Raw genomic sequence first — 27,076 nt, 5'->3', positions numbered from 1 at the left:
AGATGAAGATTGGATGCATTGATTTCCTCCATGAGATGAGGAAACTTCTGCTGAACTTGCACTTTCCCTGGTGAAGGAGTTGGCCTGCTTTGAGAATTCAATACAGTTGGATATTCTGCTAGCGAGTGTTCTTGATATGCGTGTCCATGATCTGATCAGTTGTGTCTTTCTCCATGCAATCTAGATTTAGCTCTGTAGGTGTAATTTGTTATGCAATGTCTGATGTGTCCAACAATAGTGGGAAGTATGGTCGAAGGTGGTCCACATTGAACATTGGGTGCAAGCCAAGGAATGGGGGAATGCTGAGCTCAAATGCATTGTCACCCATAGCCTTAGTAATGGTGTAAAGACCATATCGGAGTGGTCTGATTTTACAATAGGCTTTGGTAAGGCGTTGCTTCTGCAAAAGAAACCAGACTTTGTCACCTACCTGAAACTTGTGTGGCACCCGATGTTGATCATGTTGCTGCTTACACTTGGCATTTGATTTCTCCAAAATGTCATGGACTAGCTGGCAGATATGTTGGATGTGCTCAATGAAGTTGTTTGCCTTATTGGCTTCTGACTGGACATGAGCCGAATCTACTGGAATAGCTGTAAATGGTATGGCCACATCAATGGCACATAGTGGCTAGAATCCCAAGCCCACCTGAGAAGGGTTGTGGCCAGTCGAGCTGTGGAGAGCCCGATTATAGCTATACTAGACAAAGGGAAGGCTCTCATCCCATGTGCATGGATGATTTGAGTTGTACATGCACAAAATGTGTATGATCATCCTATTAACGACCTCTGTCTGGCCATTAGTTTGGGGATGGAAAGTTGTGGACTTAGTGAGCTTGGTGTCCAACATAGACTAGAGACTAGACCAAAATGTACTGAGGAACCCACTATCCCGATCTGAGATGATAGACTGTGAGATCCCAAAGTGTACCCACACTCATTCAAATAAGAGTTTAACAATGGCTTATGCTGTGATATTCTTCTTGCAGGCTGCCAGAATGGCCATTTTCGAGAATCTGTTGATGACCACCAAAACACAGTCATTTCCATGCTTAGTAGAAGGAAGGCCCGACATGTAATCCATGGAGATGGATTCACAAGGTCGACTAGGGCTAGGTAGTAGAGTATAGAGGCTTAGCTTATTGATGGTCGGTTTGGCAATGGCACATGTAGTGTAGGATCTGATGTACTTCCTGATATCCTGTCAAAATTCGGCCAATAGAAATACTTCTATAGTACTGCCACTATTTTCTCAACCCTGAAATGCCCAGCGACCTGAGTGTAGTGCGCTTACCAAATCATGTTGGCTCACTCGCTTGAAGGAACACAAAGGTGTCCCAAGTTGCATAGCAGGGCATCCTGGAGGTGAAAATCTGGAACTTGCTAACCCTCCAAGATCATCGGGTATGTGTGGCCGAACTCTAGGTTGCCTTAGTAGAGAAGTGGCCAATCCGAAGTCTCGTTCCCACAAGAGTTGAGCATGGTGGTTAATTCCGTGATTGGTGGTCGACTGAGGCAGTCCGAAACATTATTGGTACTACCCTTCTTATACTTGATATTCAAATGGATTTGTTGCAGGTATGTGGACAACTTTTGATGGTGATCATTCTACAACTTCTCTTGCATCTTTATGAATTGTAGGGGTTGGTGGTTTGTGTGGATGACCATTTCCTTCCCCAAAATTTAATGCTTCCATTATCAGCAAGCCTGCACAATGAAATACATCTCTTTGTCGTAAGTGGGATACTTCTGGACTGTGTTTGAAATTTTCTCACTATGATATTCAACTGGATGCCCCTACTGAGTAAGGATTTCCCAATTAGCATAGTCAAAGGCATCTATCTCGATCTCAAATGGTTGTTGCAAGTCTGGTAAAGTGAGCACTGGTGGAGAGCAAAGGCGATGTTTCAACTCTGTGAATGCCTTCTGTTGAGATTCAGACCAAAAGAATTTTTTTTCACTCCTCCCTTGGTGACATGACTCAAGGGCCAAGTGATATGAGAGAATCCCAACATGAACCTACAGTAGAAATTGGTAAGACCCAAAAAGCTAGGGAGCTCTATTAGAGTGGTTGGGGCTGGCCAATCCCGAATGACTTGGATCTTCGCTAGATCCACATGCACCCCTTGTTCATTAATAATGTATCCCGGATACTGAACCTAGGTCATGCCAAAAGTTCATTTCTCCAAATTGGCACACACCTTTTGTTGCCACAGTGTTTGGAGAACTTGTCGGATGTGCTGGAGGTGCTCTTCCCAACTCTTGCTGAAGATCAAGATGTCATCCAAGTATACCACTACAAATGAGTTAGTGAATGGCCACAAGATGTCATCCATCAGCCTCATGAAGGTTGCAGGAGCATTTGTCAACCCAAAAGGCACAACCAACCATTCGAAAAGGCCCTCCTTGGCCTTGAAGGAAGTCTTCCACACATTAGAGGGTTTGATTGGTACCTAGTGATAGTCGGACTTCAAGTCGATCTTGCTAAAATATTTTCCCCCTTCAGTTGGTCCAAAAGGTCACCAATCTATGGGATCGGGTACCTATTCTGAACAGTGATCTTGTTTAGTGCTCAGTAGTCAATACAGAGTCTCCAAATCCCATCCTTCTTTTGTACCAACACAATCAAGCTCCCGCATGGTGATGAAATCATACGGATGTGACCTTTCTGCAACATCTCCTAAATTTGCCTCTTGATTTCATCATTCTCCATAATGTAGCACAGATAGATTGGTCCATTGGGCAGTAGTGCACCTAGGGTCATATCGGTGGAGTGCTTGACTTGACAGTGTAGAGGCGCCCCCGTTAGGGAGGTGAATATGTCCTTGTACTCCTCCATGACCTTGTCTATCTGTTGTTGCCATGTGGAGGGGCCCTGTCTAGAGGTCATGCCCACCATCTTCTTCTTTCCCTAAGGGCATATGATGAGGAAAACAAATTTCCCGGTTTTGGAAATGAGCTTACTACATTTTTTTGCAGTAACCAAAGAGATGGCGGTAGGCGGTGCTACCTTTGGTATCTTGTACAACTTATTTCGCAAAGTAACAATAATAGCACGAGGCCTTGACTCATACACAACATGTCTCTTCCATAAGTATGGTTGGCCTAATAATACATCAAAAACATCAAGGGAAGAAATGTCACATAATACCTCATCCATGAAGGGTTTGACGTTGTACAGAAGGCGAAACTGTTGGCTCACGCGAAGATCCGTCCTTGGTGAATCCCATCAATGGTGTACGGTTGTGGATGTGCTGTGGTTGGTAAGCCCAGTCACTTCACGACCTCTTCTGAAATGAGGTTATTTTGGCTCCCGCTGTCGACAATGAACTGTAGCAGGGAACCCTTTACCCACATCTGGGAGTGGAAGAGGTGCTCCTCCTCCTCTAGATATTCAAGTTCCTCCTTCTGGATATATGCGGTGGCAACAGTGGCATTGGGCTCCACATCGATAATCTACTTCCCTTTTTCATTCTCCTTGTCGAGTTCTGACTCAGAGTCAGAACATGCAACTGATTTTGAAGCCTTTAGCTCAGCCACCAGTGACTACTTGGCTCGACACTCACTTTGTTGTGAGTGGAGATCTTATGGAACTCACACCACTTTCCCGTATCCTTCTTTGGCTTCGCGGCACTATTCTTTGCTTGCAGCTTTGGCGAGTTGTCCTAGGCCACCTTGCCTTGGATTTGTCATTTTTTTTGTGGTTTGGGGGCACCTTTCCCTTGCTTTGTGATATGAATGTGATCATAGACTTAAACTAATGTAGAACTGATTAACCATAATTAATTGAATGTTAGCTCAAAGCACGGAAATCGAGGAAAAAGACTTGAAAGAAGACTTTACGATAGATGATTAAACACAAGATAGATGCATAAAAGAAGTGGAAATAGTAAAAACACAGTGATACCAAATAGCAAGATTGATGATGGAGTTCATCCCTAATGGACTACATCTCCAGGTCCGCTTTCAATATGGGCAACCATTTTTATTAGGAATGAAAAGAAGGAGTTGATTACACAGAGATTTGATCAGTATAAATGTGCATGGAAGCAATTTTGATCACTATCATCAAATAGCCCTCTAAACCAGCTATCCAACGCCTATCATGATTCCAAATTTTAACTCTGGATGCTCGTGTTACACTAAAAAAAATTGCCTATGACCTCCATAATCTGCATACAAAAACCAAAACCACTCTCTTCCATCAATGAAGAAAAATTTCCTTTTAAAGGCCTATGGATACATTGAAACCTCCTTGGGCTGACTACAGGATGAATTGGTTGAGATCTGATTAGGTTTAGCTCGGTCCTATTGTTGCATGACACTTAGGCTAGGTTCCTAAGGTCATAACAATAGTTGTTTTAACAACCTCAACAAAAAATCCAAATTAAAACATTGTATTAACTCAGAAACCCTTTACGGTTAGCTAATCGGGTTAAGGGCTAACGGTCTCATGTGACTGGCCAAACTGCAGTTTTGGCTCCGGAAATTCCGCTAACCGTTCACCATAACGATTGGTAGTGGCATTTATCTCGGCGCTCACATAGCGCTGCCATCCCTAACCATAACTGCCCACCAAACCCGCTGTGGCTAACACTCCTGAATGTGCGGTGAAATTCAAATATGTTCACATGTCTGACCTTTCTCTGATGCGTTTAGGCTGCTCGCGTGGTTAGAGGTCTATGTATTATTATTGTATTGTTTTACAATGTTTATAATTCATGCCAAGAGATAATACTAAAGGTTTTTGGTCTTAGGTTTGAGCATTAGGTTATAATACATAGTTTGAATGCATGTCATGTATGGATTTAGGATATATCATGATTTAGGACTACTGTTTAGGTATTTAGGTTAAATTCATGGATTTGGCATAGGTTTAGAATTTGGTTAGGTGTTTAGATGTAGGTTAGGGTTTGATACTTAGAGTTCATCAAAACCCATTTCCAATCAATCGGTCACTAAGAGACATTAGCGACATTTATCACATGATGACAAACTTATTGGCATCAACACCAATGAGTGGATGACAAAATCCATATCAACACCAAATCCTACAAGGAGAATGACAAGACACATGTCGTCGACCAATCTTGGTGGAACTATTGATGAACATAAGTCGACAGCCAAGTACAAACCCATATCAACTGAACGCCATGAAACCATAACCATTACCTGAACAACCTGATCCTTAAACAACACTATCGAAGCTGACTAATTTGACAACAACACTAAATACTGACGATGATACTTGACCACTTGTGCAATGATCTCACGAGATCCTCCTCGATCATTCCTCTCCACTTGAAAGCTTTTGGACCACAAAATTTTTACTAAACAATTAGTCGACAAGGGTAGAACTCCCTCTCTTTCCACCTTCACCTGATGATGTACCAATACATTCAATAAATCAATTTCAAATGATGACCCTGACGAAGATGACCATGGTAATTTTTGAATTGATGACCTGTTTCATCCATCTGCAGTATGAACAACTTGTGAGGATGGGTAAACAACCTGTTATGAACATGACAATTGATTTCTTTCCATGAAGAGCTATGAGGTAGTGATTCATAACCTTTGAAAAAAGTCTCTACTAGATGTTTTTTTATACCATCAACATCTATAAACAATATATTTTGTGGAAAAATAGAGACAATGAAAGATACTCTTGACATCAAACTAGGTGTACTTTCCTGATTCCTAATTACTAAGTGAACTTGTTGTAATGAACCTATCTAACTATAAGGTGAAATTTGCTGCAACTTAGTTGTTGATTTGTTTGAATCACTTTTCCTTCATTTATTACATGATGTTTCCATTGATTAGCACTTTCCCTTGATGTATAAGTTTCCCTTAGAAATTTTGACATTGCTTTATAAAAGGCTTTGATATGAAAACAAATAGGTTTCCTCTCCACTTGAAAAGAGGTTTCCAAACTGTTCGAGACGTGACATGGCGACACAATACAAGAGAAATTGAACATTGACTTTCCCCAATACTGACCTATATCCTTGCAACTATTAAGTTCCAAACTTAAACTAAATTGATTCATTTTAATATTAGGAAGAGGATCTTTAGGCACAAACTCTAATTCATGTGGAATTCCCTTCTTATGATTAAGATGTTTGGTTTTACATAGAACTGACATAGTTTCTATCTCTTTAAACGAACCATCTTTAAGCTGAGTCTCATAACTTAAACAACCATCATGTTGATTGTTGTGTTGTCCTTTCATACACATGATTACAAATCTCTTGTTAGAACTTATTAATCGCTTCATCTGATTAGCATTAACTGAATTCAAGTGATTTTTGTTTTGATGTGCCCTGAAAATAAATTCAACCCCATCTTTCTTAACGTGATATTTATGTTCTCTCCTGTAAAACACTCCATCATGATCATAAAGACAAGGACTTCCTAGGACAACTCCACATATGTCTACTGGAACCACATCTAATTCCACTTCATCAATGTAATTAGTTGTTATGGAAAATCTTAATCGACATTGTTTGGCGACTGTTATCTGAGTTGATTTATTTAGCCATCCTAATGGGTAAGGTCTTGGATGATTCCATGTTTCCAAACCCAAAATTTTAACTAAATATTCAGATATTAAATTCGCCTGTGATCCACTGTCAAACATTGTATCTATATTTGTATGCTTAGAAGTTATCCTTATGTTAAACAGTTCAACTCTTTTATCCTGATGTGAAGGATTTATGTTTGATGAATATGCAATAGTTTTCAAACTTGAACCAGCGTCAGAAGTTTTACGTTTCATAACCATGGTCGTTATCCTCCTTTCATCACCTGAATCTAAACCTAGATCTTGCTGGACTACTACAATGGCCTTCTTTTCATCCTTCTCCTTAAGGAACTTTTTGGGCTTAAGTTATGGACGAAGTTTCCAACACTTAGATTCATCATGACCAATTCTCTTGAAATGAGAACAAGTAGGTCTTTCCTTTTGAACGATCTCTAATTTCTTTCCCTTTGAAATGTTATTCCCCTTAATGTTAGTGGAATCTTTGGTTTCCAACTCTTTGGATGACTGCAACGAAAACTTCAATGGTCTTCAACCTGATTCAATATGTATGGCCTGAACACACACCTCATTAAAATCATCAGGATTAAACATCAATAAAGTATGTTGCAGATATGAATGTAAACTTCCAATGTATTTTAACAAAGTTTCACGTGTATCTAATGAAATACCAAGCACCAATGCTTTCTTTTTGAACTCCTGAGTAAACTCCTAAACACTCTACCCTTTACCTTACCTCAAATGATTCCAATCAATAACAACTTGCTGCATGTATCCTAAAGGATAGAATTGTTTCCTAAGAGCTTTTAAAAACGTAGACCATGACATGATGACTTTTCCTTTACGCTTTACATCTATATAAGTTTTACTTTTGCACCAGATTAAAGTTTTTCCCCCCATTCTAAGTGTAGAAATGCTCTAAATGCGGCAATACACTTCTAACTTCTTTATTCATTTATCTAACTTTTCAAGATTCATTTCGCCATCATAGGTAACTCAAATTTTACATCAAGTTTCAAAAGAGATGTTTTCTTAGGTTTCTTTCCCATTTTAGATTCTACACTGGAAGAAGAAGAAGAAGAAGAAGAAGATGATGGAGATGATGGAGGTGAAGGAGGTTTATCAGTCTTCCCTTTACCTTTTGTCCTTCTTCGATGCCTTTGAAGAAGAATTTGCATCTCTCACCTTCTTCTCTTCGTACAATTCTCCCATCTTCTGCCGCATAGTCAAGAATGATTGCTGAAATAGTTCTTCACTCATCTTAGTTTTAGTGTTTTCACCTGCATTAGGTCCTAACATGGTCAATTTATGAACGACTCGTCGCTTTCCAATCTCTGGATTCATTTGCTCAAGGAATCCTTCTCCTCATTGCAACTTTGACCTAGTTAACATTCAATGGAAAATTCTACAAATGGAACCTACTCCGATACCAAATTATATGATCTGAATGTGATCATAGACTTAAACTGATGTAGAATCGATTAACCATTAATAAATTGAATTTTAGCTCAAAGCATAGAAATTGAGGAAAATTGCTTGAAAGAAGACTTTACAATAGCTAAACACAAGATAGATGCATAACAAAAGTGGAAATAGTAAAAACACAGTGATACCAAACAGTGAGAATGATGATGGAGTTCTTCCCTAATGGACTACATCTTCAGGTCTGCTTTCAAGATGGGCAAACATTTTTATTAGGAATGAAAAGGATGAGTTGATTACACAGAGATTTGATCAATCTGAATGTGCACGCGGGCACTTTTGATTACCGTCATCAGATAGGTCTCTGAACCATCTATCCAATGCCTATCACGGTTCCCAATTCCAACTTCGGATGCTCTTGTTACACTGAAAACAAAACTACCTATGACCTCCAGAATTTGCATACAAAAACCAAAACTACTCTCTTCCATTAATGAAGCAAAACTGCCTTTTAAAGGCCTATGGATACATTGAAACCTCCTTGGGTTGACTACAGGATGAATTGGTTGAGATCTAATTAGGTTTAGCTCGGTCACGTTGTTTCATGACACCTAGGCTAGGTTCCTAAGGTCATCGCAACAATTGTTTTAACAACCTCAACAAAAAACCCAAATTAAAACATTGTATTAACTTAGAAACCGTTTACGGTCAGCGAACCAGGCGGAGGGCTAACGGTCTCATGTGACTCACCAAATTGTGGTTTGGGATTTGGTAGTTCTGCTGACCATTCACCATAACGGTTGGCAGTGGTGGTTATCCTGATGCTCGCATAGCACTGCCACGCCTAACTGTAACTGCCCACCAAACCCGTTGTGGCTAACACTTCTAACTACGCAGTGAATTTGAACTTGTTCACATGCTAACTATCCCCTAACTATTTGATGTTTATAATTTGTGTGGTGATGTAACCTCCTGACGGTTTATAAATACTTTTTCACATGTCTAACCTTTCTATGATGCGGTTAGGCCACCCGCACGGTCATAGGTTTATGTATTATTATTGTATTGTTTTACAATGTTTATAATTTATGCATAAAGCTAATACCAGAGGTTTTTGGTCTTAGGTTTGAGAATTAGGTTATAATACATAATTTGAATGCATGTCATGTATAGATTTAGGATATAGCATGATTGATAAGTTTTAGGACTAATGTTTAGGTATTAGGTTAGATACATGGATTTAGTATAGGTTTAGACTTTGGTTAGGTGTTTAGATGTAGATTAGGGTTTGATACTTAGATTTCATCAAAACCCATTTCCAATCAATCGTCACTAAGTGACATTAGCGACATTTATCACATGATGACAAACTTGTTGACATCAACACTAGTGAGTGGATCACAAAACCCATGTTGACACCAAATCCTGCGAGGCGAATGACAAGACACATGTCGTCGACCAATCTTCGCAGAACTATCAATGAACACAAGTCAACAACCAAGTACGAACCCATATCAACTGAATGCCACAAAAACCATAACCATTACCTTAACAACATGATCCATAACTAATATTGTCGAAGCTGACTAATTTGACGATGACACTTAAACACATGTGCAATGATCTGACGAGATCCTCCTGGATCACTTCGGATTTGCAGGTCCAAATTTCCACTTCTTCTGTTTAAACTTTTGCTTGATCTTGACCACATATTGGTATGTCGTGCCGAGCGAGGAGATGTCCAGGAATTCCATCTCATCCTAGATGTACCTGTGCAAGAGGCCGAGGTACTTGAGAACCAAATTCTTCTCAGAATCCTTGATACCCAACTTTGTCCGAAGGGTATGAAAAACATTGGTAAACTCTAGCACATCTTGGTCCCTTCCTTGTTGCAGCATTGTCCACTTTATGTATTTATCCGCATAGCTCCTGATAGAGTAGTATTACTCCTCAATGGCATCTCAGAATGAGTTTCAAGTGGGTGCCACTGAAAACAATGAGTTCGTACATTCATCCTTCTGCTCACAGTAGGTTTCCCACTAGTCCTTAACGCTGGGAGCTACTTTGAGAAGTGCAAACGTGATATTTTCCCGACTGGAAAATCATGAACGGAAAATATCCTTGTAGCACATTCAACCATTTATCTACAACATCTACATCTATCTGACCCTCAAATATGGGAATGTCAAAATTAACTTGTACCTTAAAGGGTGTGGTTCTTCCAGAGTAGCTATCGGAAGTAGATGCATCGCCCTTGGGTAGCCGCTAAGGGATCTCGGAAAAGTTGTCCATATTCACATTCCTTTGTTGCTTGAGGGCTTCCTCGAGCAATATTTTGATAGGATCTCCTACCCCCTTGTCTTTCTTTTCATCCACCATGGGAAGCCGTCAGGATTTGTGAGGTTGGTCTTGCAAAGGTTCAACCAGTTCAAGCCCTAACTCCTTATATCTTGACCTCATTGGGGACATGCAAAGAAAAATAGAGAAATATCAGACTGCTCTAATACCACTGATGCAAATTTAAATAGGAATGCCACAAATTATAGATATAACCGTAAATACAATGATGCAGTAGAAATAACACTTCATTTCATTAATATCAAATACTGAAATATGCTTACAAACAGAATGGAAATAGGACTAGATCGGGTGATGGTAGCTTATATCTGAGAAGAGATGTGGTGGCTACATGCCTCTAAACTGCGTTACAATGAGGTGCAAGGGCCTTTTTATTGTTGAATAATAAGAGAAAACCCTAAACAACCAAAACCCTAACTCGAGGAGATGTAACACCAAGCGTTTATGAGCCCTATGGGGGTGAGTTGGACATCCAATTTCTCAGGAACGTGACTTGGTCATATTATCTCCATTTGACGTGCATGATAACCCATTGGAAAGATATCTCCAAGGACTACAACAGAAAAATGATTTTACATAAAACATCGTTGGTGGTAGATTACCAAAAAAATGTCGTTTAGGGCCTCAAAATGGCTCCGGAAGTTTAGGACCCAAAAAACTGCTAAAACTAGTAAATTGTGCGACAATTAAGGAAATTGAAAAACTAAAAGAAACAATGGTGAGGCTACAAGTGGAATTGGTTGGTGGACACCAATATCCACCAAGATCATCAACCCTACAACGAATGGGTGAATTATGTGGGAGAAGGATAGCTCTTGCAATTCAGATTTAGACGAAGAACTCAAACACTGGAAAAACAGGTTGCACGAGGTATCATCATTGTAATACAACATGCTTACAAAGTCTCTCCATGTGTATCCACTGAGGTATGAAACTTACCACATTATGATGGTTTAGAAGATTTTAATTTATTTCTCAATAAATTTGAAAGAGATGTACAGGTGGAACATCGATTCCAAGTGTTAGACCTCACATTGAGAGCTACATCTTCCAGATGGTGGGGTATGCATAAGAACAACTTTTTAGACTGGAAGGAATATCGATAGATGATGAAGTTATGATTTCAGTATGAAAATACCCACATTATAGAGAAATAGACAACGAAGGATGATCCGTGTGAGCATCTGGCTCGATGGATGAAAGAATGGGGAGAAGAACCATAGCCAGAATGGGTTCATATATTTTGCAAACTTTGGATACGATTCCAATGGACTGGTTTCTAGAAATGGAACTGCGACATGGAACCGCAAAATGGGATGTTCTGAAAGACAATTTTTTGTTAACTTTTAGCTTTGAAGATGGATTTGAATGTATTGATGAAGTGTTACAAGATATCAAAGCTGCAATATCCTAAGACAGGGGGGTGAATCAGTATTCCTTCGCAATTAGCATTTTAATTCTTTTCAGAGAAGTAGTTATTCTTCAATTATTATTAACATTTATGCAATAATAACAGTAAGTAAAAGAACACAAGAGGCACAAAGATTTTAGGTGGAAAAGCCCCTCTAGGTCAAAAACCACAAAATGATTTTCTAATAAATTATTTAATCTTCAGCCCCAACTAAAATGAAAGCAACAACTTCCTAGAATTCTAGAAAATAATTCTTCTCTAGCTACCACTAGATGGACGCTCCAACGCCCAAGATTCCTCAGTAGTCAACTAAATGGATGCCCCAACACCGAATGAGCTAAAACTCATGCTAGCACCACCCTACCACCCTAAAGTTTTCACAGGCTTGAACCTATTGGTGACTTCATGCACTAGCCTAGCACCACCCTACCACCCTATAGAAGAATAAAAGAAGAATGGACTCCCATACCAAGGAAAATGGTCCACTTTACAATGATATAGAATGATGTAGAAGAAGAAGACACACTAGACCATAACCCCAACTATGACACAACCATTTAATGATGATCCTAGACCTCCCGACACTGCCTCTTCAACTCTTGGTAGATAGACACTTGTACAACTTCTACAATGACTCTGTACAATGATACTTTTACAATGATTGTATGCAGTGCTTCCCACTTGAAGACTTCTTGTGGAAAACTTCTTGTTGTTGTTATGCACCTCGATCGCCGCTCTTGTCATGCGACCCTTTATCACTCTTCATAGCATTAGATTATGCATTGATTCTTCTCTTGATGAATATATAATAGCTACAAAAAGTCTTCAAGGAAATACCCATGACATGATATTAGCAAAACTTACCTCATCCTGCAGAACATATGTCAGTGCTAAACAAAAACAACAAAATTAGAATATAGAGAACCTAATTAAATTAAGAGATGAGCATACATATACAGAAGATACTTACCTATAACTTACCTCTGCTGCATCATTTTTCCACACCTTTCTCTTTGCTGCCCTAGAAAGTCTAGTCCTTTGCACCCCTTGACAACACTTGATCTAGTTTTTCTTGTCTTCTAGGAGCACGATATTTAAACTGATGTATCTCTGTGATTTCAAATCTCCAATATGTGATCTTCGATTATATAGTATCCCTCTGAGTCTTCTTTCCAATGCCACAAGCTTGACCCGATTTGGATTCTTCAACACAACATTATGCCCACTCTCTCACAATGACCTAATTATGGACTAATTCAGTAGAGCAAACTTGTACGATGTGTCACGTGTCAATGTTTCCTCGTTCGGCTCTAAAATTTATACACAAAAAACTATATTCCGTGCACTATCCTCAAGGTTAATTTTAGGGGCGAATAATCGCCCAAAGGCGAAATTTAAGGCTTTTTATATTTTAATGGGGCGAATTTTTAATTAAAATAATAATTTTTTTTTTATATAATTAGCCCATATTTTATTTAAAAATTAATTTATTTTTTTATTTTAGCCTAGGGCGGATAAACTAACCGAATGGTATTTGATCAAAATAGCCCCATTTTGATATTTGCGGAATCGTATTTGATCAAAATCGCCCCCATTTTGATTTACAGTTTGGATTTTCTGGTTTGGGAGTGGTTTGTGAGGGTCGATTTGGTCCAGGGAGTGGTTTGTGAGGGTTGATTTGGTCATGGCATGTTAGATTTATTTTGAAATGGAGGGCGGAGCCAGGGCGGCTCCCTGTTTTGACGGATTCAGCCCGCTGTTTTGGTGTATATGGCTCCCTGGGTCCCTGTATAAAAATGGTTTTGAAATAGGTTTTTTCATGCTAGTTCACAAATCTAGCAGCAGCAGTTTCGGTGGGATATTCTTGCATTTTCAGATTTCAATCCGCTTATTCTTCTCTGGTTTCGGTATCCATTGTTTCTTGGATTTGAACGGCTCATGCCATTGCAGCAGCAACAACAACAGTTGGCTGAGCGCGAGAAATTAGGCCCCTTTATTCTCATGTTCGTGTAAAAGGTATATTAACTCTGCTGATATTCAAGCATGGGATAAGTAGCCGTGATCTGCTTACTCTTTTTATGATTGTCTGTGTCCTACCTTTTGTTGTGTTGTTGATCTGGAAAGTTATCAGTACTTACCCTAAATATTACAGCATTTGGATGTTTGCAGTCTGCCAGTATCCCAAGATGAATATTGTGATGGAGAAGGCAACTTCCTGCTTCTGATTCCCATGTATTGTTCGTGTTGGTTTAAATAATATTTCTGCACCATTTTTGCCGTAACTTTCTGGTCATTGCTGTTTTATCTGTTGCTTATATCACGCCTATTTCGTTAAATGTCTGTTTCTTTTTCCTTTGGTTTTCCCTTTCATTCTGTTAGCTTTCTTATAGCTGTAGATTGTGCTCATTTTTGTGCAATCCAGATGTGTTCTTGGGTGTTTAAGGTCAAAATACGCGGTCATTTTTATTTTCAGGGTTATTTTATCAGATGATAGGTTAATTTCAAATTTCAATTCGCTGAATATGTTGTGCTTCTTTGGCACAGTACGTCATATTGTTTCTTGCGGTGATAAGGGCCAGAGCAGTTGGTGCCGGCAATGATTGTTGTATTGTTCATATTTTTCATTCAGCTTGATCTCGGTACAATTGTCTCAAATGTCTTTTATGGTGAGAGGGAGAGTTATAGTCATGTTGCCAAGTATGGGCTGGTTCATAGGGTTGAGTGGGGGAATTGGGTGTTTTCTTGCCTGAGTCATGGGTCAGTTAGCACTATTTATATCAAATGTGGCCTGAATGTTGTTTGAAACTGGAGATACTGATGACCTCAATGATGTGAAAAATTGGAGATACCGTATGGCCTTAATGGTGTTTGTAATCAAAATCTGGATTGAACACAGTGTCTGTATAGACTGTAGTTCAAGTTTTGTATAGACCTTTTGAAAAGTTTTCGAGGCAAGAAATCTGTTGTATTAATATTGTCTGATTTGTAATAGAGAAACTGCTATGAGGTGCTTTGGACTACTTGGGAATGAATTTTTGTCTCAGATGTCGATAGTCTGTACTGTGGTAGATAATAAGATGATTTCTTTTCTCAGGGATTGCAATTGCTTTCCGGAAGATGGGGTATACCTGTTCATGGTACTTCTTTCGACATCAAGTTGATAAACCTTCCCTTAGACTTGAGTTTTGTTTGGTTCTTGTTCGTTGGGTGATGATAAAAAATGTAATATTCATTTGTATTTGTTGATTTTATACTCATGGAACTTGTTTCTTATTGTACTCAGTTCTTTTGATGCAAGAAAGAACAACAGACTAGTTTGAGCTTGAGGTACTTGAAGCGGCAGCAGCTCTCTTCTCAAGCGGTATGTGTTCTAGTTCTCAAGTGTAATATGAGTAAATTTAGAATGTACTTCCGTTTGACAATACTTGTAAGCACTTTGAAGCAAATGTGGCCTGAATGCTGTTTGAAACTGGAGATACTGATGACCTCAATGATGTGAAAAATTAGAGATACCGTATGGCCAATGGTGTTTGTAATCAAAATCTGGATTGAACACAGTGTCTGTATAGACTGTTGTATAGATTGTAGTCTAATTATGTATAGACTGTTGGTCTTAAGAGCATGCGATCCTTGATCAAGCCATCATGACCCATGGCAGCTTTGAAGGGATAAAAGGAAGACGTGTTGAAGCCAATGCTGCCATTGGAGTTTGATTCTTGAATATCATGGAGATTAAGAAGAATTATGTTCCATGCTCAAGGTTAATTACATTAACGTTTTATGTGCTTACTCTACAAATGAATTTGAACAAGTTTTTCATGGAAACCTTTCAAAAAGAGAAAAAAGACCTTGCATTATAGTTTATTGGTGGATTCCTATATTTTCTTGGTTGTTGTTACATGTTGACTATTGGAAGATCTGTTTATATTACTGAGAATCTTTCACCTGAAAATGGAGCAGTAAAGGACATATTAACTGTTATACGCTTTTGATTTTTCTGCCTTTGAGAACCTTGTGAGTTGTATGTCATTGAAGGGTGACTTGGTTTGAATAGTTAGCTTTGGAGAGTAGTTAGAGGAAGAAATAACTCAAACCCAAACTCAAGAATGGAATTTTTATCAATGTGTCCATTCCAATAGATTATTATTCTAAATCTGGATGATGTGGCAACAATAATTATATATTTTTTGGAATGTACCTCAGTGAATGATCACCTTTTGTAATATTTTAAGTGCCGCTACATAGAGATGTTATTTCTATGCTTAATTAATTGCATTGATGTGCCATAGAGCAATGCAATGCATCTGGATACTTGAAGTCTTGGAATTGCAGAGCAGCATTTGCTTGATTCCTTGGTAGCTGTTTGAAGATCCTAACCAAACTGATGTTTCTTTCAGAATTGTGGTTCTTTGTCATAGTAGTATAGTACGCTGTTCCTGAGATTACCTTTGGTTCTGTTCTGAGATCTGTAGAGAATTGTTGAGCAAGGGGGAGGATAGCTTCATCTTAAAGCATCCCTCTACCCAATGTTAAGCTTGATGGGAAGAATTATCCTATCTTCAAGTGAAGGGTGCTAAACATATAATTGAAGAATTGATTGTTAAGACTTGTGGAGGGTAAGAAGACAAATTGCACTGTTGCTAAAGAATTAGTAAAGCTATAAGACAAATTGCACTGTTATATAGAGTGTCTATACAACAGTCTATATATTACAACTAAGTACAATGAGTCTCTCTTTGTGGTTAATTGTACTATACCTTGGGTGCCAACATTCATAATTCTTGTTGTTGAACCAAGCTCTCCAGTTGCAGCAATAAGCTCGACACCTTTGTCTTATTGATTGCATTCTTTGAACAATGTTACTTAAGCCAATCCTTAAACCTTGGATTGATCAACCGATCTCTAAAGAACATTGCATCATGATGTTGTTCATCCCCTCTTCTACAATTTCTCTCTTATAGATGCATTCTTTGATTGTTCAAGGCCTCCTCCTTAATGACATTTGAGGGATAATTTTGCCTCCTTCCTTGTCTTAACATAAACTTGGTTTTGTTATCCATCTTTCACATGGCTGCTAGGATCCATGGTCACTTCTGAAAATTGCTTGCAAGGTTATCTTGGCTTCATTATGCATTGTTTTTTCCTTTTGGAAACTCATCCTTCCTTGAGGATTGTCTAGCATCTACTACCTCAATTTGGATTTCTTGGATCAATTTAGTGCTCTCGTTCTCCTTTTGGACCAGTTGTCCATTCTCCTCACATGCAAAGCATGCATTCACATAAAATTCACCAATTTTAAAAATAAAAGGTTACCTGGCCTCTTCTGATGCCTCCAACATCAAATTTTGTCTTCCTTCCATGCTTTAGGAAGGTACTCCTTCTCTTTCTTCTATTCTTATGACAACTATGAATGATTGTCCCTCTCGAAAATCCTTATCATCTGCATCTATACACATAGCATCAGTATCATAATCACCAAGCTCTTTAGCCCCATATGGTATATATGTTACGAGCACTTCTAGCTAACCTCCCATGAGACTTTCATTTATTGTCTCATCGACATCCTCTTTGTGGAGCTCCCTCTACTGTTATGATGCTTTTTCCACCATATCTTCTATCAACAAATCCATATGTTGATTTGAACTCTTTATGCAGTCCATGAGACTCTCTGATAGTCTCTCTTCAACATCTTCCTCATCATCAAGGACTATTCCCTGCTCTGGTTCAAAATAGTGAACTAATTCAACTTTAGGCTCAACAGGTGCTTCATCTTCCTCCCTAGCTTTCTAGCTTTAGGGGGCTTCCTCTTAAAACCTTTTTTCTGACAAGTAATTTGGCCTTCTTCCTTAGGTCCCATCTCTACCTTTGGTATTCTCTTTCAAGCCTCATTTTGACTATGTTGAATCTCTCCTTCAACTCATAAATCTCCTTTTCAATTTCTTCTTTACTCATGCCATTTTCCTTGGCATGCTTCTCCCTTTTGTTATGGCATCCATGAGAACTGGTTAGTAGTGGGTAGTTCTTAACCAAAAGGTTCCCAAAAGGGCGACTTCGGGACTGATTACAGAGAAAGGAGAATCAGTACCTGGATGGCCCCTCTTACGTGGAGCCGATTCACTGACCAAGCTTCCTACTCCACAGTGTACATCAAAACAAACATCTGTAGTTGAATGGGCACTACAGTTGCCAAATAGGCTTACACAGGCAACTGGAGAGCTTCATTTGAAAGGACAGATTATGCAGAAGGTTTGCAACTATGAACATGAAGCTCGGTCTTCAAATGAGGTAGCACCAATTGAAGCATGCTCTAAAGAAGAAGGGTTTCCTTGCAGTCAGCAGAATGATTCTGATCGAGAAGAAAATTGTTTGGCAAGGAGATTAGAGTTCCTTTGTCAAAGTAAAACCTGCAGGCATTTTACATATCAGGAGTTGCAATCTGCTACTTCTGGTTTTTCAACAGGTTGCATTTGTAGTTTTCCTCATGGAGTTTTTCATTTCTGTGCTTCTGTTTTGAATGGGAAATTTCCCTTGAAATGTATATTAACCTTGTGAACTCAATTCAATTATGTAACATCCTTATTCTTGCAGGGAATTTTATAGGAAGAGGAGGCTGCAGTAAGGTGTACAGAGGATTTCTTCCTGATGGACAATCGGTGGCAGTCAAAATCTTGAATTCATCATCCAAAACAGAGCAAGAGCTTCTTTCTGAAGTTCAGATTCTTACTCTATTGAAGCACAACCATGTCATTACACTTATCGGTTACTGTGCAGAAGGCCTTAACCGCCTTCTGGTGTATAATTTTGTATCCAGAGGAAACCTTGAAGAGAATCTCCATGGTATATACTCAATAGTATTGCATTTTAAGAATCATGAAATCGTGTAGAAATATTAAGCAGTAGTACGTTTTAAGCATCATAGTGTTATGTATTGTATGGCAGGGTCTTTCATTTTCTCTTTTCTGAGATTTGATTATAGTCCTAGCTATTGACTATGTATATATTTTTCAGGAGGAGAGGAAAAGCCAATACTTCCTTGGAAAGTGCGATTAAAAGTGGCTGTAGGAGTTGCTGAAGCATTAGATTACTTGCATAATGGCTTTTCTCAATCTGTCATTCATGGAGATGTAAAGTCTTCCAATATCTTGCTTTCTAAAGAGTTTGAACCACAGGTATAAATCTTTTTACTGCAAGAAGAATCAAGACTAAATTGCACAATTCAGTATTTGAAGAGATCTTAGTGATCTAGACTTGTAAACTGAAACTTGGAATTCTGCACTAATGAAAAATTTCAACAGAATTAATGTGCGTGTTATTATAATAGTTGTCAGATTTTGGGCTAGCAAGGTGGGCACCAACATCTTCATATATCACTTGCAGCGATGTTTTAGGAACATTTGGGTATGTAAGCATCTTCCCAGTTTCGATTGGCCATTTTCAGATTAAAGCTATCCAATTTGTAAATTCACTAATTGTGATTGTAGTTTGACAGGTATCTTGCTCCAGAATACTTTGTTTATGGAAAGGTTAATGAGAAGACGGATGTGTATGCATTTGGTGTGGTCCTTCTTGAGCTAATAACTGGAAGGAAGCCAATTGATACAGCAAGTCCCAAGGGTCAAGAAAGCCTGATTATGTGGGTAAGTCCTGGTTTTTACAGTTGACTCTCTTCTTCATGTTTATTTATATTGATTATCCTTATTAGGGGCTCATGTTTAACCTTCTGTAAATGTTGAAACCAGGCAAGACCACTCTTACAGGATGGGAATATGGAAAGTCTTGCTGACAAATGTTTGCAAAATGTTTATGATACAAATGAAATGCATAGAATGATGCTTGCTGCTACGCTTTGTCTAAGGGAAACATCTCATTACCGTCCTTGCAAGAGCCGAGTAATTTATCTTCCTCTATTCATTTCTATATGCTTCAGGGGCTTGTTTTTACTACCTCGTGTGTTTTTTGAGGGTATTCTTTACCTGCAAAAATTACTTTAGGGTGCAATTTCTCTTACATTTTCTTTTAGCTATAAAACACTCTATGTTAACCACATCTGTTCATCTCTGCTTACTCTTTAATACCAAGATATGATTAATGGCAGATTTTAAAACTACTACAAGGAGAAGATGAGAGGACTGACTGGGCGTGGTGCCAGAATACAATGATCAAGGATATGGATACTTCAGATGAGGATGACATTGTAGAAAATCAGGGGGGGCATGATATACAAACCCATCTCACCCTTGCCATGCTTGGGGTGGATGATGATACGGTATCACTTAGTAGCACAGATCATAGTGTGGGCATTTTGCCAACAAACAATTCTTTGGAAGATTACGAACTGCGCCGATGTAGCAATTCATCAAGCTTTTAATTCAAGATTAAAAGAAGTGAGTTTTGTTGCCAGCAATACATTTGTTTATGGTTGCTTTATAAGTTTCCCATGGCCACAGTGGTTTCATATTCTTATATGGCCAGGAATGTGACGTATTATGCTAGACCTCAAAGAATAGCTAAGGATTGTATGAAAACTAGGGGATTGAACAATAACATTGACTTCGTTAAAGCATTCCTTGAAGTTAGAAGCAAGCTCATGGGCGGAAAGGAAGATCAAGATTTCAGTACTCCATTATCTTGGCTGCAGATCTGAGCAATGTTTGACTAGTTGGCATCTTTTGTTCGCATGCTGATTTTTTCAGTGTCGTGTCCACATTTCTACTTTTTACTGTCAATCTCATGTAAATAGTGAAAATGGATCTACGGTGTTCATTACACTGCTCTGGGTAGACAAGTACCAAGAAGAGTAACTTTTTGGTAATGCTACTATATTGTCAATTCAGAAGTGGTGGAGAGAACCGTAGAAAGAACTACCCACTACTAACCAGTTCTCATGGATGCCAGGTTGATTGATCAAATGGATCAAATGTGCTGAAGCTTGAGATCCTTCTTTGATGCGCCATAAGGGCCATGCCTGATGCGTTTTTGGTCTAACAAAAGGACCAAGGGTTCAAATAGTTAATGGTTAGCATTCACCAACTATTAAAACAGAGTAGCCATGTCTAATTTTCAAATTTCATTTATAACACTAGCAATTTTTATTGCATAATATCAGGAATGAACAGATGCAGGGTTTTCAAGATTCAGGTTGAATATCACAGAAGACAATGCAAAGGTGTACTGGTGAATACTATGGTATTAATGAGAATCAAAAGTTAAAAGCTACACAGTAGAATGCATTTATTCATCTTCAAGGATATCACAGCACACACCACACTGCATTTTCACTTTTCATCCATAGAAATGTTTCCATCGATGGAAGGATTTATGGTTAACAATAGCAATAACTAAAGACCTTGTCACCATACTAATGTGCATATTCATCACTTATTGTAAAGGACTGAACCTAATTCCTTTTTATTTAATTACCAAGCCATAATCATGACAATATCCACAAAATTCAATAAGAATGGTTTAGGTTGTGTAAAATTCCACCACTATATGTTCGTGGGTCATATTCCTTCCATGGTACCATTTTGCTACATAATAACATGAAGAGACAGGTACCATTCTGCTGACTTAACAACATACTAATCTCATCACTAAAAGAATAATAATTGTAAGAATCTAACAGATTTTGCAAATATATGAGCTCAACTTATAATTATATAGTATTTATATTTTGGCAATTTTTTATTGCCATGAAACGCTGCTTCTCGAGTTCAGGTAATTGCAAAGCTGTTCTATAACATTACACCTTAAAAAATTCAGCCTTCAAATCCAAAACATTAAAACTATCCTACATCTCTAACTTCAAAAGCCTACACCTTTTGTAGGGAAAAAAGAAAAGGCAAGAAATACAATATGAAACCCAAAATTTGTTCAAGAAAATAAAGCTATAATCAATAAAAAAAAATAAAGCGTATGGCATGGTCTGCTGAATCATCTGAGGTGCTTAATTATCCTCAGCAGCTTTGGAAGTCTCAGATGCCTATAATTCACCATCATTTTCCAGCTTTTGGACCTTATTTGATCGTTCATCTTTGGTAGATCCATCATCCTCTTCAAACCGTCTGTGTTTCTTCTCTATGCTGGTACCATTCCCCTTTGTAAAGGGCTTTCGACTGTTAGATGAGTGCCTGCCTCCTCTACCACGGCCACCTCTAAAATTAAGGGTGAATGGTCCCAAGTAAGTAAGTTATTTTAAAATCAAGTCATCATCAGGGAAAACTCTAAAACTCCTACCATTGAAACCCAATATAGAGACAGTTTTTAGGAAAATATTTTGATGGACAGCATTGTGGCATGTCATAAATAAGCATCCACATGGACTTGTTCTAGGGTAGTTTAAAATAACTTCTTGTTTCTTTTGAATAAATCTTCTTGTAATACTAGAGAGGCCACTCAGTTTTGGTGATATTTTCAGTGCTTTGTTTAGTTATGTGAATTCGTTAGATGCAAAACAAGTATTGGTTAATTTCATGAAAACCAATCTGCAGAATTGGAAATGTAAGCATATGTGCATGAATGTAGTAGAGAAAGGGGTACTGTTCTAATTGAAGTGAGAGTGAAAGAGACCTTTTGAAAATGTTATTGTTTCAAGCAGTTGGAACGGTATCAGTAGGAATCAGTATGCAGAAATTAAACAGAATAAATGGGAATCAAGGCGAATCAAGCATTGTATTGCATATCAAATCTAATAAAGTACCAATGATTCTACAGATCTGGTTAAGTACTCAATAGTGCTTCCAAGGTTGCAGAACTTCAATCTACAGTCATAGATATTGAATGGGTGTTTGCAGTTATATTGTTCCTCTGCCAAGAACTCTGCTCTTTTGGACCTCAATTCCCCTCAAATAAAAATGTTCTGTTTAATTGGAACTTATTTACATCCTAACATGCAGGTCGATTTCTCCAAGAGAATGTACCTGGGCAACAAATGATATCCAAGTTGAAATCTTAACAATGGAATTAACTAATTATTTTCAATCGATTTCCTTCATTGTTGCTAGTTGATTTTTCCTGGGATTATCGACATCTCATTTATTGGGTTCACCTCACCCTGATTTGAACTTCTTTCATTTGAATCAACTTCATCTCTGGTTAGAACATTTTTTGATTGATTTCATTTTCCAACAAATGTGGTATTTAAGTTACTTTCTTCTTGCAAGTCGATTTTACCGTTATTAGTACACTACTAGTAGATTTGTTTGACATGATCATTTTCTTCAATTTCAGGGTCGACTAGCTTAATGATAGTGTCCTTTTGCTTCATCTCATGTTCATTCATCAGTTCTCAATTGATTCTCTCTGTGTTCAAAATGGATTCAAGTAGCTTAGGAATTACATCGATTTCCATGTTCATTCATCAGTTCTCAACTGATTCTCTCTGTGTTCAATGGATTCAAGTAGCTTGGAAATCACATCAATTTCCTTTTATATTGTATTAAAATGTACAGGAATGTCATAGTGGAATTGCTTTCCACAACAATACTTCTTTGTAACTATGGACTTTATCTCAACTCAACTGGATTTCATTTCTAACAAGAGATTTCCTTAATAAATTCCTCTTGACAAATTTTTCTGTTATAAAACTTTGCAAAAGCATACCCTTGGTATAGCTCACTACACAAGAAAATTCATTTTTGAAGCATAATTCTTATACTTGCAACTTTCATTTCTCTGTATAGACTTTCTAGAAAATAAATTGCGTGTAAAGAGTCTATATTCCACTCTTGGATTCATTTTGTTGGAGAGTTATGTGAAGGACTAACGAACCTAGTAGTCACAGGACGAAACAAACCCTGAGGCAGTAAAAATTTGTACATGGGTCCACATTTTCTCCCGTTATGGTCCTTACAGAGAGTGCATTGAAGGTAGGTATGTTGCAGTTGGTAGAATATGACGAATGTGCTCCCTTCATGTTCTCTAAGACGACAACTTACAATTATTTGACAATTTCCTCATCCAAATGATTTTGAATGAGTAATTTCATCTAAATTTAACTGATTTTCAAACTGGGATTTAGTCTTCTTAATTTAACTGATTTTCAAACTGAGATTTAGTCAGTGTTATTGAGGAGTGAAATAGAAACTGATTTTCTCTTGCAGAGAATAACAAGGATTGGTGTGAGCTTATACTCTGCCTTATAGACCTTCAAATACAAATAAGCTCTTGTATCCCTATTTCAATCACATAATTTAAATGAATATAATGTCATTTTATTAGAAAAATGCAATGAGTATGAAATAGATCATCAGAATGGCCACTGTAGCCCAGGCTGGTGAGAACTTGAGTATTTTATATCTGACTAAACACATGCACATGAAAAGAAACATCACCTGACACAGACATGAACAAGATAGAATCTAGATATTAGAATTTTGGGGAAAAACAATTGCGCCTTAACAGAGAGCTTCTTATCCTACACCACACATTTCACTCTTTCAAGGTGGAGTTACAAACTGAACATGCAATGACTGAGCTACATGGTCACCAAAGTTGTAACACACCCAAAAAAACAATGCTTCATATCGGCTTCTCAATTATGTGTGTTTAACATTAGTGATATAGTCTCTTCTGAACTTTTATTTCAAGTAGAAATTTGATTAAATTTCAGAAGTGCAAGAAATCACAGAAAACCCTCCGACAGTAAATTGATAGGAGAAATCTTCAAAAAAACCTGGAAGCTGTCCTGTTCATATTGTCCTGGACTTTTCAGCCAAGTTAATATGTCTGTAAAGAATACTATTTTATCCTGAGAAAAGATTGACACTTTGTTTATCACCAGATGAAAATAAATTAGAAGCAAAACATCAGGTTGGTGACAAATCCAAAACAAGTTGCAAGACTGTAACCCAATCTGCAAAACATCAAAAAACTGATTGTCCCAAGTGGGATGCACTATGGGAATCTGTGCTGTCCCATCTTTTACTAGTGTCAGCTTCATAGCACCTGCTTCCATTTCCAGCAGCTCTGTCTTTAAGAGAGCATCGGCCTCTATCTTGATAGTGTTGTCATCAAGAGATTTGTAGCTGATTTCCATTTTTAATCTTTATGGCAGCTGTTTATAGTCCTGTAGGACTGAAAGTATGGATGTTGCAAAGCTTCATTAGCTGTTATTCTTTTGTTTCCATCCACTTGTAACATTTGTTTCAGCAAATCCACACCTTCTAGACACCCAACATTTTTAACAAATCTTGTGAGGGATGGGAAAGGCTTTCCCGGATTTGGAAATATGATATCCAACTGCTCCTTTACAGATTGCCCACGAAATAGCGGCTCACCGATGAACAATTCTGCCGACATGTTATTTGTTGCTTTTTTCTAGACTAGCTCTCACAAAGCATTTGAGTTGTTCCTGTTCCTGGTTGGTTTTTTTATAATTTTATAGACAAGTTCCATGTCGTGGAAATGTGAAAAAAGATAGTGATATTGCCACCATGTGGCTCTTATCATATATGGTTTTATACTTCTTCAAAAAATTCTCTAAGAGTTCACAATGCTAAAATTCACTAGGACTTTACAAAGTTTTATTATTTAGTGAAAGACTTGCCAAGTTCTTACAAGATTTTATAATTGAGTAAAATATTCGCCATGCCTGGTGAGAGATTCGCCAGAAAATTATATATACATATTATATTATTGATAAAATCGCCTTCCATTTTTCCTATATACCATGGAGATTCGCCCAATTATTATATTTATAAATTTGGGGGGGGTTCTTAAAATTTTCCCTGACAATCCTCCACTTTTTACAAAATTCCAATCCTCTTCTCAGAGAGAGAGTTATGACGATTTTCCCACAGTCACTTATTTGAGATGAAATTCAACAACTTGCAAAAACCCTAACTTCCACAGATCATATCTCCAAAAATATAGCGAACCAAGATCGGAAATTTGGTCACAACGTTCGTCAGGATTCAAATAAAATAGGTTTTAATTTAAGAATCTAAGACTTCACAGAAATGAAGCTATAGTGAAAATTCCACGATCACTACATTTGGAGAATATATGAGATTTCTTTTTTTAAAGTTGAGAGGGGCTTCTATAGAGAATGTTGGAGTGATTTTAGGAGCTTAAAAAAATATTAATTATTGGATATTCAATGACCAAAACAAATTATGAGTGTCATGCCATAGCCCCATAAGATTTTAGCCCATTAACTCGGGTTACTAAATTCAAACATGAATATCTCTCAAACATGAAGAATTACTTGGCATGCCATATATCAACGGAAACACCTCGATGAGTAGAATCTATCTAGAAGATCCTTGACTCAAAATAAAGTAAGTTGTCAAGTCAAATTCCCTTGCAAGATCAGGGTAGCCCCTAGTGCTTCTTGGGTTGAAATCAATGACAACCTCAGATCATCTTTAGATAAAAAAATCTCCCCCTTTGGCATTGATGGGAATGCAAGTACTCCCCCTAAAATCAAGGCACCTCTTCGTATTGCCTTCTCTCCCCCTTTGACATTAATGGCAAAGGGTAACTCCCCCTGACACACAACCATCCTGCAGACCTATACACACTTCCAATCCCCCTTTATTATTTGAATAAGGAAAATCTAATGAGAACTTGGGAGAATCCAAAGCTTCTGGTGAAGATATTCAAATGCTTCACGAGATAAAGTTTTAGTGAAGATATCAACAATTTTTTCTACTGTACCAACATATTCAAGTTTTATATTATTTTTAGCGACTTTTTCTCTAACAAAATGATATTTTATCAGAATGTGTTTTGTTTTTGAATGCATGATAAGATTCTTGGAGATGTTGATGGCATTGGTGTTATCCCAGAAGAAGGGAATAGGCTCACTGAATTGTACTTGAAGATCTTTCAAAGTTTGTTTCATCCAAAGGACTTGAGCACAACAAGCTACCATTGTAATGTATTCTACTTCCGTTGTAGATAATGATATTGAGGTTTGCTTTTTGCTCAACCATGATACGAGAAATCCACCTAGATAGAATCCTGCTCCACTAGTACTCTTACGTTTATCAATGCTTCCTGCCCAATTTGCATATGTAAAGGCTTGAATAATGAGATTGTTGCCCTTTGGATACCACAAGCCATATTCTGTTGTTCCCTTTAGATATCGAAGAATTATTTTGACAGCAATAATATGATATTCTTTTATTGCTACTTGGAATCTTCCTACTTGTCCAACTGCCTAAATCGCATCAAGACAAGAGGCTATCACATATAGGAGACTACCAATCATGGATCTATACAATCTTTGGTCCACATCCTTTGACGAATCTTCTAAGCTTAACTTGCAACCTATTATCATGGGGGTAACGACTCGCTTGCAATCTTCCATCTGGATTTTTGAGCATTTCCTTGACGTA

The 27,076-nt window shown here is 37.9% G+C and overlaps 1 protein-coding gene across 1 annotated transcript in view; it reads left to right on the top strand.

Annotated features, from left to right (window-relative positions):
• The window catches only part of LOC149246313 (protein kinase STUNTED-like), a 51,499-nt gene that overhangs the window by 947 nt on the left and 23,476 nt on the right, over nucleotides 1-27,076 (top strand). Inside the window, exons 2-8 of the mRNA XM_089440541.1 lie at nucleotides 17,769-18,195; nucleotides 18,324-18,572; nucleotides 18,744-18,904; nucleotides 19,057-19,133; nucleotides 19,225-19,372; nucleotides 19,475-19,624; nucleotides 19,831-20,001. Coding sequence (XP_089296667.1) covers nucleotides 17,769-18,195; nucleotides 18,324-18,572; nucleotides 18,744-18,904; nucleotides 19,057-19,133; nucleotides 19,225-19,372; nucleotides 19,475-19,624; nucleotides 19,831-20,001 — 1,383 coding nt within the window. The remainder of the gene's footprint in view (nucleotides 1-17,768; nucleotides 18,196-18,323; nucleotides 18,573-18,743; nucleotides 18,905-19,056; nucleotides 19,134-19,224; nucleotides 19,373-19,474; nucleotides 19,625-19,830; nucleotides 20,002-27,076) is intronic.

The sequence above is a fragment of the Pinus tabuliformis genome, chromosome 7 (assembly GCF_031772625.1).
Source record: "Pinus tabuliformis cultivar Carrire ecotype Pingquan chromosome 7, CPIR1, whole genome shotgun sequence".
NCBI classification, from domain to species: Eukaryota; Viridiplantae; Streptophyta; class Pinopsida; order Pinales; family Pinaceae; genus Pinus; species Pinus tabuliformis.
The sequence above is the reverse complement of the archived record's forward strand: the minus strand, read 5'-3'. Positions and strand labels throughout refer to the sequence as shown.